The sequence below is a fragment of the Monodon monoceros genome, unplaced genomic scaffold (genome assembly GCF_005190385.1).
Source record: "Monodon monoceros isolate NGI ecotype Baffin Bay Population unplaced genomic scaffold, NGI_Narwhal_1 Super_Scaffold_18, whole genome shotgun sequence".
In the NCBI taxonomy this organism is placed as follows: domain Eukaryota; kingdom Metazoa; phylum Chordata; class Mammalia; order Artiodactyla; family Monodontidae; genus Monodon; species Monodon monoceros.
In genome coordinates, this window is record NW_021703774.1 from 173,118,505 (window position 1) to 173,139,379 (window position 20,875).

General features: G+C 45.3%; 3 protein-coding genes and 1 non-coding gene across 4 annotated transcripts in view; 2 read left to right on the forward strand and 2 right to left on the reverse strand.

Annotated features, from left to right (window-relative positions):
• The window catches only part of PEX14 (peroxisomal biogenesis factor 14), a 138,086-nt gene extending 132,173 nt beyond the window's left edge, over positions 1-5,913 (reverse strand). The window contains exon 1 of the mRNA XM_029227222.1: positions 5,848-5,913. Within this exon, the coding sequence (XP_029083055.1) occupies positions 5,848-5,883 (36 nt within the window). The 5' untranslated portion in view covers positions 5,884-5,913. The remainder of the gene's footprint in view (positions 1-5,847) is intronic.
• Positions 5,914-7,148: 1,235 nt separating this feature from the next.
• LOC114899086 (40S ribosomal protein S4, X isoform-like) lies at positions 7,149-8,031 on the forward strand. The gene has a single exon (XM_029229480.1). It carries the CDS (start codon positions 7,170-7,172, stop codon positions 7,956-7,958), a length of 789 nt encoding a protein of 262 aa, XP_029085313.1. The 5' UTR covers positions 7,149-7,169; the 3' UTR covers positions 7,959-8,031.
• Positions 8,032-8,589: 558 nt separating this feature from the next.
• Positions 8,590-20,124, forward strand: DFFA (DNA fragmentation factor subunit alpha). The gene is made up of 6 exons (XM_029231054.1): positions 8,590-8,773; positions 10,972-11,133; positions 12,943-13,085; positions 17,145-17,334; positions 17,555-17,703; positions 18,652-20,124. The coding sequence occupies exons 1-6, from the start codon at positions 8,635-8,637 to the stop codon at positions 18,862-18,864; spliced, it is 996 nt and encodes a 331-aa protein (XP_029086887.1). The 5' UTR covers positions 8,590-8,634; the 3' UTR covers positions 18,865-20,124.
• On the reverse strand, positions 19,215-19,283 carry LOC114900171. Its single transcript, XR_003794786.1, has one exon. It is a non-coding gene; the product is annotated as a small nucleolar RNA SNORD77 (small nucleolar RNA).
• Positions 20,125-20,875: the final 751 nt, after the last annotated feature.

A 20,875-nucleotide genomic window follows, 5' to 3' on the forward strand; every position in this document is an offset into this window, starting at 1 on the left:
TGAACAACACAGTGGTTAGGGGGGCTGACCCTCCACACAGTCAAAAATCCACATGTAACTTTACAGTTAGCCCTCCATATCTATGGATTCAACCAACCATGAATTGTGTAGTACTGTAATATGTATTTGTTGAAAAAGAAATCCAAGTATAAGTGGACCCAGGCAGTTCAAACTCCTGTTGTTCAAGAGTCAACTGTATTTCCTTCACATTAGGAGAAACATAGATAAATGGAACAGAAGAGAGTCCAGAAATTAACCTATTATATATAATTTTTTTTATTTTTGACAAAGATGGCAAGATAATTCAATGGAGAAAGGGTAATCTGTTCAACAAATGATGCTGGAACAACTGATATCCATATGGGGAAAAAAAAATTAACCTCAGCCTTTACCAATAAGCACATGAAAAGAGCTGCTTAATGTTATTTGTCAACACAGAAATGCAAATTAAAAGCACAGTGAAATACCACTACATACTCACTAGAATGGCTAAAATTAAAACAGACAGACAATACCAAGGGTTGATATGGATGTGGGGCAACTGGAATGCTCATACACTGCTGGTGGAATGAAAAATAGTACAACTTTGCAAAACACGTAAGCAATTTATTATAGAACTAAACATACACTTAGCATGTGACCCAGTAAATACACTCATAGGTATTTACCAAGAAAAATGAAAACATATGTATTCACAAACACACTTGAATATTTATAGTAGCCCCAAACTAGAACCAATCATGTGGGGGAAAGACTCTAATGTGACCGCCATGATCCCCACCTCCTGGTATTCATGCCCTTGTGTTGTCCCCTTGAGTGTGGGCAGGAACTATGACTTGCTTCTGGCCAACAGAGTACAGTAACAGTGACAGAATGCATGTAATTACATGCATGTGGTTACAATATCTAAGACTGTAATGTCCACTTGCCTTTGAGGAAACAAGTGGCCATCCTGGGAAGACCCATGTGGCAAGAAACTGAGGGCAGGTCCTGGGTGACAGCCAGTCACAAAGAGAGGTCCTCAGTCTGAAGTCCATAAGGAACTAAATGCTGTCAATAAGCACATGAGCTAGGAAGCAGATCCTTCCCCAGTCAGGACTCCGATGAGATCACAGCCCTGGCAGACACCTTGACTGCTGCCTTGTGAGACTCAGCTGAACTGTGTCCTGACTCCTGACCCACAGAAACTGTGAGACAATAAACATGTGCTGCGTTAAGCTGCTAAATTTATAATAACACTGTTATGCAATAGGTAATTAATATAATCCAAATCCATCAAGTGGTGAACAGATCAACAAACTGTGGTATAGCTATACAATGGAATACTACCCACTAATAAAAAGTAATGAATCACTGAGACATACAATATAAATTTCACAAACATTATTATGAGCAAAAGTGAGACACAAAAGAATATTTACATTATGAATACATTCGTATGTAATCCTAGGAGAGACAAATATAATCTATAGTGATAAAAAGCAGTTCAGATTTCCTGAGGCCAAAGGCTAGGATTTACTGGGAAGCAAGGTAAGGGAACATTCAGGAATACTGGAATTGTTTTGATGTTGATTGTGGTGGTGGTTACACAGGTATATACATTTGTCAAAACTGACCACAACACATCTATTGGAATTCCACAGTAAAGCTTTTGGCCACAAAGACTTGGTCACTCAAAAAGCTATTAATCTATGGATTTTAAGTTAGGATAGGGGCAGCTTTGGGGGATCGGCTAGTAATGGGAGGGACGCCAAGGAGGCTTCTGAGGTCCCAGTAACGCTTGATTTCTTGATCTGAGTACTGGTTACACAAGTGTGTGCTCACTCCGTGAAAATTCACCAAGCTGGACACATAATTGGTGTAATTTCTGGGTGTATGTTAAACAGCAGTAAAAAGTTTTTAAAAAATTTTAAAGGCTAGGGAGTCATTCTAAATTAAAGCATACTAAAGAGACAAATCAATGCACTCCCTATTTCTTCATTGGATCCTGATTGTTTTTTTAAATTGGAGAATTTTGAATGTGGTATTAGTATATAATATTTTATCAATACCAAACTTCTTGTGTGATAATGGTATTATGGTTATGTAGGAGAATAACCTCTTATGAGAGACAAGATGAAGTATTCTAGGATGAAATATCATGACGTCTGTAACTTACTATCAAATCCTTCAAAAATATACATAAAGAGACTGAGATAAAGCTAATTCAGCAAAATGTAAACAGTGTATCTTGGTGAAGTTTTTATGGGAGTTTTACAGGAGTTCTCTGTATTATTCTTTCAACTTTCCTATAAGTTGGAAACTTTTCAAAATAAAGAGTGAGGGGAAAAATGTCTTGTTTGAACTACTGTTATTCAAGAGTCCAATAATCTTCCAAAACTGCGTACAGAAACTTGGAGAAGGAAACCAACATTCACTGAGCACTTAATATGCACCACACACTCTTAACATCTGTGGCTTCGGTCAACCCTCAAATGGGATTATTATTACTCCCATTTTACAGAGAAGAAAACTGAGGTTCAGAGAGGTAGAGTGACAAGTCCAATAGTAAGTGAGTGCTGGAGTTCAAAGCAAAGTCTGTCAGGATACAAGGCCATGCTCTTCCACTCCGTAACATCTTTGCTGTACTCTTCTCCCTTCCCTGCCTCTGTGTTTTCTCAGTCCAAAATTTATTATATCCAGTGAACCTGAACAGATTAGAAATCTATGTTCCGTAATAATTCTCAATATTCAACAACCATTAAACAATCAGATTGAACCATGCTTCTGCCCTTCACTAAAGACAGAAAAACTGATGGGAAAGTACAAAAATAGGGATGACATTTCCCGTTCCTATGGGCCATAACATGTACAGACTAGAAGGGACTTTGATAAGAGATTAGCCATACAAAACCAAGTAATGTGGAGTAAACAGGATAAGCAATAAATGCAATTCCAACAGACTGTTTTGAAGACAGCCTAAAAAGACTATACCATTATGAAAACGAAAGTATATCGCTGAAATCTAAAAGGCACAAAGGACAGCTAGGATAAACACCGGCATTCAGCGTGTTCCTTTAAATTTCAAGGAAATTACTTCCGAGCGAATTAAAAACCAACCTTAGTGGACTGGTGGTCAACATATGAAATTTCATATCCCAAAAAATGTTTTAATAGGGATTGAGAAAAGGCTTAGATGGTTTGTAAGTGAAACTCCAGAGTTTACTGAATGGAATAATAATAGGTAACACATTGTGTCAGGCACTGTTCTAAAATAAGTTAATTCATTTAATCCTCAGAGCAATGCTATGAGTTAGGCACTAGTATTATTCCTATTTTACAGATAGGGAAACTAAGACCAGAGAAGTTAAGTAACTTGTCCAAGATCACACAGCTGGTAAGTAGTGGGGCTAGGATCCTAGCCCAGTGGGGATGGCTCCAGAGTCCATACTTTTAACCACTGCTCTACACTGCCTTTCAAAGAAAGAAACTGTTGGTTATTTACCCTTAATCTTTCAAAATGAGAGACTGATGCCACACGGCCAACTAACAAACTTTCTATGAGAGACAGAATACTGCCTCAGTCCCAAAGGTGTGATGCGTTCTTCTCAGACACAAACCAGGTTTGGAGGAAATACCCAAACAGTTCATTCTTTCAGTTCCACTCTGCTTTACTGGAGAAATGGGAAACCCACTGATCAGGACTAGAAAATGAAATGAGAAGCAACTGCTAAAGAGAGTTGGTTTACTTTAAATGTGTGCGTTTGGGGCTTCCCTGGGGGTGCAGTGGATAAGAATCTGCCTGCCAATGCAGGGGACCAAGGTTTGAGCCCTGGCCCGGGAAGATCCCCCATGCCGCGAAGCAACTAAGCCCATGCGCCACAATACTGAGCCTGCACTCTAGAGCCCGTGAGTCACAACTACTGAAGCCCGCGTGCCTCGAGCCTGTGCTCGACAAGAAGAGAAGCCACCGCAATGAGAAGCCCGCGCACCGCAACCAAGAGTAGCCCCCGCTCGCCGCACTAGAGAAAGACTGCGCGCAGCAGCAAAGACCCAACACAGCCAAAAATAAAACTTTAAAAAAAAAATTTTGTTTTATGTGTGCATTTGCAGCTTATTGTCAGTGACAGAATTTGGCGTAAAGCATTCAAGTTTTTTCCCAAGCTGCCAGCATTTTCTGATGCAATCCCATCTCCATCAGCTTTTGGAAAGGAGGGCAAAGCAGCAGCAGAGTTGAAAACCAAACAAGTGCTGGCCCAGCCCCCTTAAGGAACCTAGATCCCTTGCACGTGTACAGAGAGGACAATTTCCAGAACCAAAGGAATCCTTGGGCACTACAAAGGCTCCGAGTGGCAGAACTTTTAGTAACCTTCACAGCACAGGCAAATTACACGCGCTGGCATCCTTTAATCCCAGCCTATGGGCATTCCTAACATGTAACAGCTCAGAGGAACCTAGATTCTGAGGAGCCTCAGCATTTCAGCAAGCTAAGCGGGTTAAGGCAGGAAAGGAGGGCCCACCCCACCACCAGGACACTCTCCACACTCCAGAATTTCCGACAGTGAGAAGACCAGAATCAGCCCTAGATATTTCTCACGTTTTACAATCTGGACATCTCTCTGAATCATTCACTCTGCTAACGGAAGCTGGTCTGGGGAACTCACAACTCCTCTATGTGCAATTCCTGTAACAGAATTATCATGAAGAATAAAAGAGCAATAAGAAACACTAAGCCGTATTCTTCCAAGGAAGGAACTGAAATACCAGGAGGCCGCTGAGAAGTCCACAGGTGTTTCAAGCAGGTGAGAGATGAGTGATGAGGTTCAGGTTGGAACCAGTTTCTTCCTCCTCTATCTAATCCTAACTAAACTTAAACATGTAGGGCTAACTAGTGGACACACACGCAGCCGGGTTCAAACCGATTTGCGGCGCGTTACAGACCCTGCAAAATGGCGGTTAATAGCCCGTACTTCATAAAGGTTGTAATGAGCCTTAAACGAGATAATAAGCGTAATTTGTCTTCCGCATGACAGCACACACTCCGTAATTGTAAGGTACCGCTTACCCCATCCTCCTCACCTCAGCCCACCCCACCTTTGGACTACAAACGCCTACAGAGGCCTTAGCATCCACTGCTTCCTGACAGCAGAGCAGACGTACAGGCAGGAGCACTGGTCCTCCAGGTCCCCCGACTGGAGTGGGATTCGGCTCAGTCTGTGGCCGAAAAGCTAGAGCCCCTGGCCAAGAAAACCTAACTCTGGGCAGCAAAGACGGATCACCAGCCGAAAGCTCGGTGGCGTCGGTTCATTACAGCGAGTCCACTTCCTACCAACGCACTGAGAGGGTCCAAGTACATTTCCCCCCCTCCAACTTGGCAGGGAAAACGCAAAGGTGACTAAAGACGAAGAGGCTGGCAGCGGGGCCACCCAGAAGGCTGAGGCTGCGAGAGAGAGGGAACCCTGATGGAGTAAGGCCTATCCCGAGAGGGAAGGGCCGGGAACGATCCAGCCTCTCTCACCCCTCTCCTCAAGCAGGGGCCCTCGCAGCTTAAGCCTGGGGGGGGCCTCTCAAGGGTCCCGCCACCGACCTGGCCAAGCACAAGTGGGACCCGAGGGGCCGGCAGGCGGGAAGTGGGGGGGGGCCCTCGGGCGCCCCCGGGCCCCTGCTCGGGAATGTGGTCAAGGAGGGGTCACGCGGGGAGGGGCCGGGCGGCGAGGACCCGGGGAGGGGCGGGGCCCCGGAGGGGGCAAGAGGTCGGAGCCCCCGGCTTCCGAAGCTCAGGGTCCCCACCGGGCTCCCAGCCACCCGCCGAGCGCCCCCTCCAGCGGGGTCCCCGCCAGTACGGCGGGGCAGTCCCACTACCCTCACCTGGCTCGGCTGCTCTGCCTGCTCCGAAGACGCCATCTTTCTGAGGCCTGACTAGTCTATCGCCGCTGGGCGAGGCTTCTCCCAAGCGCCCTCGCTCTCGCTCTCTCGCCCAGACTAAAGTAGCCGGAACTGAGCTGTCGATGGGGGACGCCCGGGGAGGAGAGGGGAGCTCCCACATCCCTCACACCGCTTACGGTTTCCATTAGGTCTCTGCTTTCCAGCAAGAACGATGCCTGTCCTTTTTGCTTTCTTATATGTATATTATACTTATTGAATTAAATCTCTGCCCATCTTCACAGTGCCTTGGGCACATGTAGGGACACCCTAAGTATTTAATAAATGAATGAATGTGAAGAAACCTGGAACTTAATTAATTAACTGATGGTTCAGTCGAGTGCCTACCATTTGCCAGGCACTTTGGTAGCCGCGAGAAATAAAAAGATGCAAGATTCAACCCCTGCTCTCAAGTCTAGGCCAAATACACACACACACACACACACACACACACACACACGCAATTACATCTTGGAGCTAGGAGTCTGATAACGGTATGCAGGTCTATTAGGAGAATTCGGAAGGGGGGCTTTTTGGAGAGGAGAGGCTTCTACGAACCGTTTTCACTTTATAGCGGTTGAGTTGTTAGATTTTAAGCTAACCGTGAAATTATACGAAAGGGCTGCATACATTAGAACTATCAGTTACATTGCAGTTGTTTTTTGATCAATGATGGTGTATTCAAAAGGGTTGCCTCAGTTAACAATTCCTCCTACCAAACAATTTTACATGTCTTTTTCTCATAATATCTGATTTCCTTTAATAAACAAAATATGAAAGAGATTGACCCTGAATGAATACGGGCTGATAATTATTCCTTGTTTATATAGAATGCCCCCCCCTTTTTTTAAATTTTATTTATTTATGGCTGTGTTGGGTCTTCGTTTCTGTGCGAGGGCTTTCTCTAGTTGCGGCAAGTGGGGGCCACTCTTCATCGCGGTGCGCGGAGAATGCCCCTTTTTAAGCAAGGAAACTTTATGATAATTTTTAAATTATTACTTTAATCTTAAATGTTAGTTTTTCAGGAGTGAAAAACACAGACTTTTCCATAAGTAACAGTATTAGAACAAAGACAAATGTATTGTCAAGCAGCATCTGAACAATCTCAACAGTAATGTGGTTCGCATTCACCCTTTTCTCTCTGGTTTCTTTGAGACCTTAATGTTTAATCTAGTTATTTAAGCATTTCGTTCCGACGTCCCAACCCAATTTGCAGAGCTGAAGCAGGGAATCGAAAGAGTGGAGCTATTTCCGTGCCTAGCGCAGCCATGGCTTGTGGTCCCAAGAAGCACCTGAAGCGCGTAGCATCTCCAAAGCATTGGATGCTGGATAAACTAACTGGTGTGTTTGCTCCTCGTCCATCTACCGGTCCCCACAATCTGAGGGAATGTCTCCCTCTAGTTATTTTCCTAAGGAACAGACTTAAATATGCCCTAACAGGAGATGAAGTAAAGATCTGCATGCAGCGTTTCGTTAAGATTGATGGCAAGGTCTGCACTGATATAACCTACCCTGCTGGTTTTATGGATGTCATCAGCATTGACAGGACTGGAGAGAATTTTCATCTGATCTATGACACCAAGGGTCGCTTTGCTGTTCATCGTATTACACCTGAGGAGGCCAAGTATAAGTTATGCAAAGTGAGAAAGGTCTTTATGGGGACAAAAGGAATCCCTCATCTGGTGACCCATGATGCTCGCACCATCCGCTACCCTGATCCCCTCATCAAGGTGAATGACACCATTCAGATTGATTTGGAGACTGGCAAGATTACTGATTTAATCAAATTTGACACTGGTAACCTGTGCATGGTGACTGGAGGTGCTAACCTGGGAAGAATTGGTGTGATCACTAACCGGGAGAGACATCCTGGTTCTTTTGATGCAGTTCATGTGAAAGATGCCAACGGCAATAGCTTTGCCACGCGGCTCTCCAACATTTTTGTTATTGGCAAAGGCAACAAACCATGGATCTCTCTTCCTCGTGGAAAGGGTATCCGCCTTACCATTGCTGAGGAGAGAGACAAGAGACTGGCTGCCAAACAGAGCAGTGGATAAAATTATCTCTAAGTGACGTGATTGGGAAAGTCTTTGTACTTATAGATAATATTACATAATTAAAAGCCTCTTTAGTGTTAAAAAGAAAAAAAGAGTGGAAATGTGCGAGTACCTTATGCTTCTCTGTTATGTTTTCAGCCAGACTGAAAGCTACACTCATCACTTTTTAAAACTGACTTCCTTCAGATCAGCGTGAAGGTTGGGACATTTTATAGATTTGTTCAGGTTGGAAAGGAAAAACAAATTAACACAGTACAATGACACCGCTTTATGTATTAATATCTTGCATCTATCTATATATACTGAAAGGAGTGCTGTAACAATTCAAGGGAGTATACGGGCGTGTCCTTCATAATACAAAGTAAATCCCTATTGACCTCATTTTGAACGCGCGAATGCAACTCCTTAATATAAGGCAGAAAAAAAAACCACCTCCGGCGTCCGGATTGCGCGACCTAAGTCGGCTTTGAACCCACAGACTACAGCTCCCGGCATGCCCCCGGGGCCGCAGGGGATTAGCTGCAACTAGAACTACACCTCCCGGCGTGCCTTGGTCCCACGCGTGATTTGCTACAGCGAGAACTACATCTCCCGGCATGCCGTGGGGGTGGAGTCGGGTAGGACTCCCGCGCCCAACCCCCTGACGTCCCCGCGTTGGTCAGGTCAGACCCTGAAGATGACGGAGGTGGTCGGGGGACCCAGCGTTCCAGAACCCAGCGAGATCCGGGCTCTAAAGCAGTGTCTCCTGTGCCGCAACCACAGCCGGGAACAGCACGGCGTGGCGGCCTCCTGCCTCGAGGAGCTGAGGAGCAAGGGTTGGCACGGGAAGGGGGCAAGGACTTGCGGGGCCGGGGCCCGGGCTGAAGGGACCCGGGGAGAGATGGGGATGTCCGGTGGGGCAAGGCGGGGTCAGGAGAGGCGACTTGGGGCTTCTTGTCGCTCGAGTGGAGCCTTGGAACAGAGATGACTCAGGTGGATATGGCGACTTAGCAGTTTCATAGCGTTTTCCGGCACTTTAATTTATCTTGTGTGAGATTCATATGGTGGAGAGGCAGACGGGAAGCAATATGCGAATTAAGACAGACTCTACTTCGGTGCCTCGCCTCAGATGACTCAGATTTTGGATCGAACTCAGTCCACTGTATTCCTGCCACTCAGGCTCCCTAAGGTTGTACTGGGTCCCCCAGCTGAGCCTATGGCGGGGTGGGAGCGGGTTTCCACAGTCAGCTCTGGCAGGTACCTGTGCGGTAAAGAGGGAGCTGTTACCGACCATCCGGGAGGGCCAGACAAGGAACGTCTGTTGTGAGTGACCGAGTTGACAGAAATTCTGAGCCGCATACCGTTACTAGCTGCCTGACCTTGCACTTAACCATCTCTCCATCCCCAGTTTTCTCATCAGCAAAGTGGGTGTATTTCCAGCCCTGCTCCACAGGATTGGGACTCTGGAAGGAGATGAGATATTCAGATAACTTACATGTTGCTGGCCTGTAGCAGTAAATTGCTTACCCAAAGAAGTTCTGTTGGTTAAACGTGTGTGTCATCCCCGGGCATGTAGTGGACGTGTGTGTCAGCGTGTTCAGGGCTTCCTCCCAGGGTCACCAAGCCCAATAGATATCAGACAGATGTCTTTCAGAGATGCAGGAACAGCCAAAGCACTCTAAATGCTTTAGTGACATGGTTTTTGCCATATAAGTGTTTACATATTTTTTGCTTGGCATGAAGTTGCTTAAATTTTAGTGCCCCATCAGTGCAGTGGCTGGATGCATTTGGCACAGAGGCTTATGTAAGTGCTTGTGTTTCTGGAGCTCGGCCTATACAAGGCTTGCTGTTCTATTTGGGTGAAAGACAGCATTGCCCAATGATCTTTGTAGTCTCTTGGCTACTTCTCTGCCTACTCTAGTCCCATTAGCATTTTAGGCATTGCCGTTACTAAATGGGATGGTACAGACCTGCCCTGGACAAAGCCTCTTGCCCAGTGATCATAAAGATGAAAAGCTACTGTTACAAACTTCTGCCTTCTGCTTCTCTTATACTTTCCTATAGGTTAGTAAGGCTGCCAGGAAAGATACTGTGAGAACATAAAGTCATTTTTTTTCTTTTCTTTTTTATAATTTTCTTCTTTTCTTTTTCTCTTTTTTCTTTGTGACATTTGACACATGGGAGAATTTGAGTAGACCACTGAGGAAATGAATGAAAGACTGCTTGTTCTCAAGGAATCAAATCAGACTTTGGTTTGTTGTTCATCCAAGTAAAGGCTCAAGTGCATCCTAATGTGGGTGTAGAGTAGCTGGAAGAAAAACACATTTTCAAGAGCCAGACTGTGTGGGTTGAAATACCGGCTCTGCCACTTACTGTGTGACCTTGGGCAAATTACTTAACTTCTCTGAGCCTTGGGCTTGACATCCGTAAAAATGGGAGTAACAATAGTATCTGCGTTATAGGATTTTTAGGAAATTAAATGCTGTATGTGAAAAGCACTTAGTACAGTACCAGGGACATGGTAAGTGTTATATTAGTACTAGTGGTCATCATTATAGTTATTATAGTTATTATTACCAGGGATTTTTCTAGGCTCTGGGGGCATACTTTTTTTTAAAAAATTATTTTTGGCTGCACTGAGTCTTCGTTGCTGCATGGGGGCTTTCTCTAGTTGAGGCAAGCGGGGGCTACTCTTTGCTGCGGTGCGCGGGCTTCTCATTGCAGTGGCTTCTCTTGTTGCGGAGCACAGGTTCTAGGCGTGCGGGTTTCAGTAGTTGCAGCACACGGGCTCAGCAGTTCTGGCTCGCGGGCTCTAGAGCACAGGCTCAGTAGTTATGGCACATGGGCTTAGTTGCTCCGTGGCATGTGGGATCTTCTCGGACCAGGGCTCAAACCTGTGTCCCATGCATTGGCAGACAGATTCTTAACCACTGTGCCACCAGGGAAGTCCCGGGGCATACATATTGAGAGTGCAAGGAGAGATGTAATTTCCCTATGGATACTTGTCAATTACCAAATACTTTATTCCTCTCAGCTTGTGACATTCTGGCCATTGACAAGTCCCTGGCACCAGTCACCCTGGTCCTGGCAGAGGATGGCACCATAGTGGATGATGACGATTACTTCCTGTGTCTTCCTGCCAATACTAAGTTTGTGGCACTGGCTGGGAATGAGAAGTGGGCTTACAACAATTCAGGTAAGCAATGCTGGCCGTATATACTATATACCATCCATCATGATTTATTTTACTGCATAGGCACCTGGTTGCTGTTTGGTTGGCTGTTTTAAGCATTTATGCAGCAAACGTTTACTGAGCACCTTCTGTATACCAGAGCGGTGCTGAGTCTGGGGATGAAGATGAATGAGACGGGCTCAGTTCTCAAATAACTCACAGACCGACAGCAACTAAAACGCAGCAAGGGAGAGAGATCTGTGCCGCAGGTTGGGTCAGACTGTCTGGTCTGAATCCTGGCTCTGCCATTTACTAGCCACGTGACCTTGAGCAAATTATCTAACATTTCAGCCCTGTATTGAGATAATAATTACAGTACCTGTCTCCTAGCATTGTTTTAAGGATACTAGAACATAGTACATATCAAGCCAGGGCTTCTCATCAGTACTACTGACATTTTGGGCCGGAGAATTCTTTGTTGTGGGGTTGCTGTCCTGTGTCTTGCAGGATGTTTAGCAGCATCGCTGGCCTTTACCTGCTAGGTGTCAGTAGCATCTCCTCACCCTAATTGTGACAACCAAAAATGCCTCTAGACATTGTCAAATGTCTACTGGGGGTGGGATGGGCAAAATCACTCCCAATTGAGAGCCACTGATAGAAAGCATTTAGATCTTACCTGGTACACAGTAAGACAAATAAATATTACCTATCACCATCATTAGCATCATCCTCACTGGAAATACAAAGGGAACTAATATTGACGGGCAAGGATCAAAGAGCTAAAAAAGTGTCTTGAGGAAAGTCCCTAGGCCACTAAAGTGAGGAGGTCACCCTTCAGCAATGGCTTTCCCAGCCACCTTTGTGCTTGGGCCCAAGGGACAGCGAACAGTGGCTGCAGCTGCTCCAGTCAAGGATAAGACCCATCCCCAAGCGCAGGAGAAGTGCTGATAAGGATGAATGTTTTTGCATACAGAAACAGAACACACCCACAGACACAAAAACTAACCTAGGGCTTCCCCGGTGGCGCAGTGGTTGAGAATCCACCTGCCGATGCGGGGGACACGGGTTCATGCCCCGGTCCGGGAGGATCCCACATGCTGCGGAGCGGCTGGGCCCGTGAGCCATGGCTGCTGGGCCTGCGCGTCCAGAGCCTGTGCTCCGCGACGGGAGAGGCCACAGCAGTGAGAGGCCCGCGTACTGCAAAAAAAAAAAAGGGAAGTGTGACAGTATCCTGGCTATGCATAAGCATACATTGGATTTAAGTGGCTTCCTTCCATAAAAGAATACAGAGCAGTTTCACACAGAAAAAAATGGAAGATGGGGACTTCCCCGGTGGTCCACTGGTAAAAAAAATCCACCTTCCAATGAAGGGGATGTGGGTTCGATCCCTGGTCAGGGAACTAAGGTCCCATATGCCACAGGGCAACTAAGCCCTCGCGCCACAGCTACTGAGCCTGCACGCCACAACTAGAGAGCCCGCGTGCCACAAACTACAGAGCCCATGTGCTCTGGAGCCCACGCGCCACAACTAGAGAGAAGCCCACGCACCGCAGCGAATGGTCCCTCATGCCAAAGGTCCCCACATGCTGCAGCCAAAAAAAAAAAAAGAAAGAAAGAAATGGAAGATGGAACAAGAGGGAAAATTAAGGTCCTAGATGGGGATTGGCTTCCCCATGAATCCCTGAGAAAAGGTGCTTCCTTCACCATCTAAATTATTCTAAGTGATCTGTCGGAAGGATGTGCCGACATCCTCGAGGTCTGAGTTGGAGGAGGAAGTGAAAACAGCACTTCCGGTTAATCTGACTCTGACCGGCATTTTCTCCCATGTATCAGATGGAGGTACGGCTTGGATTACCCAAGAGTCCTTTGACAGAGATGAAACAGACAGCGGGGCAGGGTTGAAGTGGAAGAATGTGGCCAGGCAGCTGAAAGAAGACCTGTCCAGCATCATCCTCCTGTCCGAGGAGGACCTCCAAGTAAGCCTCCTCCGCAACCCATAGCCACGTTCCTCCAGCCTGTGCTTCCCCCAGTGCCTTAGTTGCCATGCATCCTGCCATAATAATTTCATCGCTTCTTAATTTTTAAGTAATTCTTAGATGACAACCAAGGTTCTTCATTTTCTAATTCTCTCACCTAGAGTAGGAAATTTTCACCCCTAACCCTGCATCAGAATCACCAGTGGAGCTTTTTAAAAACACAGACGCCAAGGCCTCACCTAGACCCATTTAGGACCAAGGCGTGGGTCAAGGATGTACTGCTAAAGAATGCAGATTAAATCTTAGCTCCATCTCTGTGACTTTGAACCGGTAACTTAGCCTCCCTGCTTATGTTTCCTCTCCAGTAGAATTAGGATAAAAATAGTATTGTTAACTCAAAAAAATATTTATTGAGCCCCGGTCCTCTGCCTGACACAGTTCTATGCACAGGGGTGCAATGGTGAACAAGCCAGACACAGTCCCTGCTCTAATGGAACTCAAGTCCTGGTGGAAGGAGGCCGACAAAATAAGCAGCATGTCAGACAGGGCAGTGTGCCAAGAGTGGCGGGAAGGCTCCTGGAAGGAGGCGACCTTGTGGTGATTTTTTACACGTGTATATTTATTGTGAATAAATCATACTAATGCTTTCACATGGTTCAAAATCCAAGAGGTATAGAAGGATACACAGGTAGCCAGAAAGTAAGACAACGCAAATGTCCATCAGCTGATAACTAGATAAATAAAATGTGGTATATCCAAACAATGGAATGTATTAGTCAGCCATAAAAAGGAATGGAGTATTAATACATGCTACAGCATGGATAAAACTTGAAAACATTATGCTAAGTGAAAGAAGCCAGACATGAAAGGCCACATATTTTATGATTGCATTTATATGAAATGGCCAGAATACACAAGTCCATAGAAATAGAAGGTAGATTAGTGGTTGCTTAGGGATGGGGTTGGTGGGAAGCTTTGAGGGAGAATAAGGAGGAACGACTAATGGGTACAGTTCTTTCTGGGGTGGTGAATATGTTCTAAGACTGATTGTGGTGGTGATTGCACTATCACAAGACCACTAATTATACTGAAACCCACTGAATTATACACTTTATATGGGTGAATTGTATAGTATATTAACTATATCTCCATAAAGCTGGGTTTTGGGGGGTTTTTTTTTGGCCACGGGGCATGTGGGATCTTAGTTCCTTAGATCTTAGGAATTGAAGCCACATCTCCTGCATTGGAAGCATGGAGTCTTAACCACTGGACCATCAGGGAAATCCCTCAATTAAGCTGTTTAGAAAAAAAAGGATATACAGGAAAAGTCTGACTCCTGCCTCCAGCCACCCAACTTCCCCTTCCTGGAGACAACCAATCTGTCAGTTTCCCATTCCAGAGATATTTTATATACAAACAAATACATAAGTGTTTTCACCTCCTCCCCTATATCACACAAGTGGAAGCATCTCTACTCTGTTTTAATTATTTATTTATTTATTTATTTATTTTTGGCTGTGTTGGGTCTTCGTTGCTGAGTGCAGGCTTTCTCTAGTTGCGGTGAGCGGGGGCCACTCCTCATTGCGGTGCGCAGGCTTCTCATTGCGGTGGCTTCTTGTTGCAGAGCATGGGCTCTAAGCACACGGGCTTCAGTAGTTGTGGCACACGGGCTCAGTAGTTGTGGCTCCTGGGCTCTAGAGCACAGGCTCAGTAGTTGTGGCACACGGGCTTAGTTGCTCCACAGCATGTGGGATCTTCCCAGACCAGGGCTCGAACCCGTGACTCCTGCATTGGCAGGCAGATTCTTAACCACTGTGCCACCAGGGAAGCCCTGTTTTTTCTTTTTTATGAAACAGAAAGGGGGGACTTCCCTGGCGGTCCAGTGGTTAAGACTCTGCGCTTCCACTGCAGGGGGTGTAGGTTCGATCCCTGGTTGGGGAATTAAGATCCCACATGCCCTGTGGCCAAAAAAAAAAGAAACAGAAAGGGGTCATGAGATCCCTTCCCATCCCAACAGACTAGTATATTATATACCCCTAGAATAAGGAGCACAGCAGTCCTTACCAAAATAGGGATACCAGAATATGAGTGAGCCTGGCCCTGACAGCTAGGCTTCACAGGGAAGCTTAGGGCAGGAGCTGGCAGAGGCTGGCCATGCGACAGGTAGAGGAAAGGTACCACCATCTCGGGGACCATGGGGAGTGAGAACAGATGGGAGGGAAGGGAGGAGCCCAGGGATCAATTACACAGCGTCCTGAGGATTAGAACTGACTGATCCTTGGGACGTTATTAACTGTTCTTGCCTCATTTTCCTCATCTGTTAAGGTGGTGGTAATACTAGTACTTACCTCAGAAGGTTTGTACCTCTTGAATTTTGAACCTTATGAATGTATATTAATACTACTTGTTCGAAAATTGATGCAATATGAAAGTTAAGGATAACTTATAAAGTCACCTCTTCAAAGAGGCCTTTCCCAATCTAGAGCAGCCCACCTCGTCACTTTCTGTCTTAAGCGTTTTACATCAATTTTCTCACTGATACATAGTAAGTGCTCGAGAAATGCAAACGCTTATTATTGTATTTCTTATTAAGCTCCATATTCTAATCTGCAGCTGAAGTTAGATTTACTCTCCAAGAATTTCAACAGTTTGATCTTTCTCTTATGAAGACTATTTTATTTTTTATTATTTTTTAATTATTATTATTTTTAATTTATTTTTGTCTGCCTTGGGTCTTCATTGCAAGCACGTGGGCTTTCTCTACTTGTGGCGAGCGGGGGCTACTCTTCGTTGCAGTGCACAGGCTTCTCATTGCGGTGGCTTCTCTTGTTGCAGAGCACAGGCTGCAGGTGCGCAGGCTTCAGTTGTGGCATGAGGGCTCAGTAGCTGTGGCGCACGGGCTTAGTTGCTCCACGGCATATGGGATCTTCCCAGACAAGGGCTCGAACCCGTGTCCCCTGAATTGGCAGGCGGATTCTTAACCACTGTGCCACCAGGGAAGCCCTGAAGACTATTTTTAATCTAATGCTGTATATGCCAAGATTGAGCCTTCTTAAAATCTAGGGTATGATAAGTGAGGTCTCCCTTATTTCACAGACTGAACACGTCATTTAAAAGCTGAGTAGTTTATATTTGAAAATTAGTCGTTCAAAGTACAAACATGTATAATAAAAATGTTTAAGGTTAAAATCGTCAGAAAGAGGGGCTTCCCTGGTGGCGCAGTGGTTGCGAGTCCGCCTGCCGATGCAGGGGACACAGGTTTGTGCCCCGGTCCAGGAAGATCCCACATGCGCGGAGCGGCTGGGCCCATGAGCCAAGGCCGCTGGGCCTGCGCATCCGGAGCCTGTGCTCCACAGTGGGAGGGGCCCCAACAGTGAGAGGCCCTCGTACCGCAAAAAAAAAAAAAAAAAAAAAAAAAGATCATCAGAAAGACTTTTGCTTGAAATAGCCTCATACTGATTCATTGTACAAGTGATCATACACCTCCTCCTTTATATTCTGTACAATGTACAATGGGTTATTTAATATGAGGATTTTGTTTTGTTTTAATTTTTATTCGGTGTATAGTTATTTACAATATTGTTTTAGTTTCTGCTGTACAGCAAAGTGAATCAGTTATACATATACATATATCCACTCTTTTTTAGATTCTTTTCTCAAATAGGTCATTATGGAGTATTGAGTAGAGTTCCCTGTGCTGTACGGTAGGTCATTATTAGTTATCTATTTTGTATATAGTAGTGTGTATATGTCAATCCCAGTCTCCCAGTTTATCCCTCCTCCCCCTCCCCCCCAGTAACCATAAGTTTGTTTTCTACATCTGTGACCCTATTTCTGTTTGTTTTGTTTTTAATAAGGCACTAAGGCAGTATTTTCCTAATTTTTTCACCAGAGGAAAACTGAAAAAATTACATGCCTCCTTCCTGACTTTCAGGCAGCCATATTAGGTAACTTTGGGAACTAGATGTAATGAGTCTGCGAAATTGATGTATTTGAGAGCTATAACATCACGTTTAGAAAGTACTTTCCGATTTCTTAAAGTCCGTATTTGTTTGTCAGATGCTTATTGATGTCCCATGTTCAGAGCTGGCTCAGGAACTCAGCCAAAGTCGTGTCGCAGTCCAGGGGCTCCAGAACACCCTCCAGCAGGTCCTTGACCAGAGAGAGGAAGCCCGTCAGTCCAAGCAGCTCTTGGAGCTTTACCTCCGGGCTTTGGAGAAGGAGGGCAGCATCCTGTTGAAGCAGCAAGGTAGGATTCATCGGCTGGGGGAGTTACACTGAGAACTCAGTAGAGCCTCTCCTTGAGAGAGAGCCAGATGCTTACCATGTGGTCAAGAACAGTGAAACCACAGCTGCTGGCATCTTGAGATGACAGGCTTCTGTCTGCCCAGCTGCCTGCTCTGGCTGGATGTTGGTATGGCTGTATGTGTACATGGTGTGCTGATCTCTGTCTCACATCTGCTTTGCAGAGTCCAAAGCTGGCCTCGGTGATGAGAGGGATGCAGTTGACACGGGTATTGGAGAGAGCTCCTCCGAAATTGCACTTACGAGCCAGATCCTTAATGCGCTGAAGGAGAAACCCGCGCCAGAGCTGAGTTTGTCTAGTAAAGATTTGGAGGTGGGCGAGCACCAGGGACCCTGACCTTTGCAAGGAGAGGCTTGTATCAGGTTTTTTTCACCTCTGCAGACCTTGAATCATAGCTGTCAATTTGCCCATTATTATATGCAAAGCATTTGCAAACATCTCATTTAATCCAAATCTTAAACAAAATGGTTGCCCTCCCTCAGATCATCAAACATTATTTTCTGGTCCAAAGTAGGCAATGAAATGTCTGACCCCGACAGGGAGGAATAGCAGGACTCAGTCTTCTGAGATGCATCTGTCAGTGGTTGAAAAAGATCCATAGGCCATAGAAGCACATAAAATATCCTTGAGAGAGGCCCACTCAAGGGGATCATCTTGTGCCCTCAGACCAGGGAACTGGAGGCTTGATGAAGGGAACACATCAAAGTGGGTGCTCCTTCTTTCTTTCCTTTCTTTGGGGGGGGGGATTTGCTGTAGCTTGTGTTTTTGTTTCATCAGTTGTTTCACAGTTATTTTATTTTTTATTTTTTATTTTATTTTTGGCCATGGCGAGTGGCATGTGGGATCTTAGTTCCCCGACCAGGGATAGAACCTGTGCCCCCTGCAGTGGGAGTGCAGAATCTTAACCACTGGGCTGCCAGGGAAGTCCCTGGTGCTCCTTCTTATGCTTCACCCTTGCCCCTGTTCCCAGTACTTCCTTGGTGTAGCTAGAAGGGAAAGAAGCTGTACTGACTTGAGCTTGGCTAAATTTCCTGTGAGCGGAGGACTTTATTGTTGCTCCAAGTAAACTACTCTCTAGATGTCCTTTCCTGTTGGTGTTGTATGGTGAGAAGAGGCCTGTGACAATTGAATATGAAGGAGACCTGGCATTTCAGCCTAAAGACATGACATAGACTGATACTGCCGATTCTCACCCCCCCTAAAGAAAATTACGAGAGCAGCAGAGGTGCTGGTTCTTAATGGTTCTTACTCTTGCCACAGTTGGTTGCCAAGGAGGACCCTAAAGCACTGGCTGTTGCTTTGAACTGGGACATAAAGAAGACGGAAGCTGTTCAACAGACCTGTAATCAGGAACTTAGCCTGCGCCTCCAGCAGGTACAGAGCTTGTATTCTCTGAGGAGCATTTCAGCAAGGAGGAGTTCGCTGCCTGGAGAAGTGCAGAATCCCAAACAAGCCAGACGAGACCCCACATAGCCAGCAGCCAGAAACATGCCAAAGAAAACCAGTGTGACCAGTGTCAGTGTCAGTAAATACCTTCAGCCTAACCTTTGTAGCTCCCTACATACTCCTCTACCCCCTGCCTTCGAGAATGTTCTCCTGGAACAGGCTGGAAGACAGGCTTCATGCCCTTTCCAGAAAAGCTATTCCAGATCTCCACATGGGCTCTCTGACCTATTTTGAACCATAGAGCTGCACCAGCAATATCCCACCTCCTCTAAAACTGCAAATTCTTATGTTCTCTAACAGTAGTTGTAAAGGGCAGGGAAAAGAAATTGTCATATTTCAGACCCACTATTTTTTTTTTTTTACTTTTTTTTTCTTCTACATCATCAGATAAATGGTATATCTCTTTCAAGATTCAATCTGTTGAACTATGCAACCATCATAGTAATAGACCCACTATTCTTATTCTAAAGATGGAACTGCAGAATTTTAAACACAAAATAACAGTAGAGAAGATGACATATCAGAGTGTTGATTATGGCCACAAACTTGTTTCTCAAGTTAAGGAATTTTTTCGTTTGTTTTAAAGGCACGTATTAAATTTGCAGACCATAGGGACATATGGAGAGTAATTCACCATTTCTAATAGCTAATTCAGTATTGTGAAATTATATGCATTACCACAGTGAAACTTTTCAGTTTTCTAATGTGTTTTATCAGCAGGGGGTATAAAACGGTCATTAAATCAGTCTCCATGAGATATGACTCCAGGTCTCTCTGGGTGCAAAGCAGAGACTTCTGGTTTATATCCCCGTTTCTGTACAAGCTTGTTCTTCGGGTTTTGTAATCTACAATGCAGTCTCTCTTGCAGGGAAAAGATAATTAGTTACTGACTTATTTGACTTACTTTTTAAGCATACTTAGAGGAAAACAGAATGCTATTAACCGATACATTGGCTAATTATTAAGTAAAGAAATATAACGATAAGTCCTAGGGCGAGGGAGAGGTACAGAAAACAAACAGAACAAAAAGAACTGTTTCCTTCTGCTGTGCCCTTCCTCAAGGAGGACTCAGACCTACGCAGCGTGCTCTTACTAATGCCTTACGTATTTAGTTCTCACTTATTAGCCCCAATATTTCTTTTTTAATAGCATATTTTATAATGCCTTCTTAATTATCCTTAAATGAAAGCCAGAGCTGATAACCTACCTATGTGCATACCTTCATCAACATAATACCCCCAAATGTAGTATTTCAGAAGAAATAAAGGAAAATAATTTCCAACAAAATGGTGTGTATCTCAGTGTCACTTTCTGGAGATGACCATACGAAAGGCACATTGAAGCTGTCAGATGCGTGTACTTACCCACTGAATTACTGTGAATCTGTTAGAGGCAGCCAGGCGCGGTGTGTAGTGACTGTCAACTCAAATACCACAAGCAGCATTGCCCTTTGTAATGGGATTTCCCAAAACAGTGATGTTCTGGACAGGGTAACACATCTATCCTCGATTTACAAGGTGGCTGCATTCTTGACAGATCCAGGGAACGTTAAAACTGGAAAAAATACTTTGTATTTACATATAAAACAGAATTAGGTTTGGGGCTAATTTGGAAGAGGTTTTCATCCCTATGAACATCCAGAATGACATATAAAAGTCAGGTGGGGGCGGGGCTTCCCTGGAGGTGCAGTGGTTGAGAGTCCACCTGCCGATGCAGGGGACACGGGTTCGTGCCCCAGTCCGGGAAGATCCCACATGCCGCGGAGTGGCTGGGCCCGTGAGCCATGGCCGCTGAGCCTGCGCGTCCGGAGCCTGTGCTCCGCAACGGGAGAGGACACAACAGTGAGAGGCCCGCGTACCGCAAAAAAAAAAAAAAAGTCAGGTAGGGGGAAAAAAAGTCACGTGGGATATGGGATGATTCTTCATTGTGTGGAACAGTCACGTGCTTTGCAGGAAGAGGAGCATCCCACATCCTACCCCACCCACTCAATGCCAGTAGCAACCTCCAGGTATTGAGGCAACTGAAAACAGCCCCACAC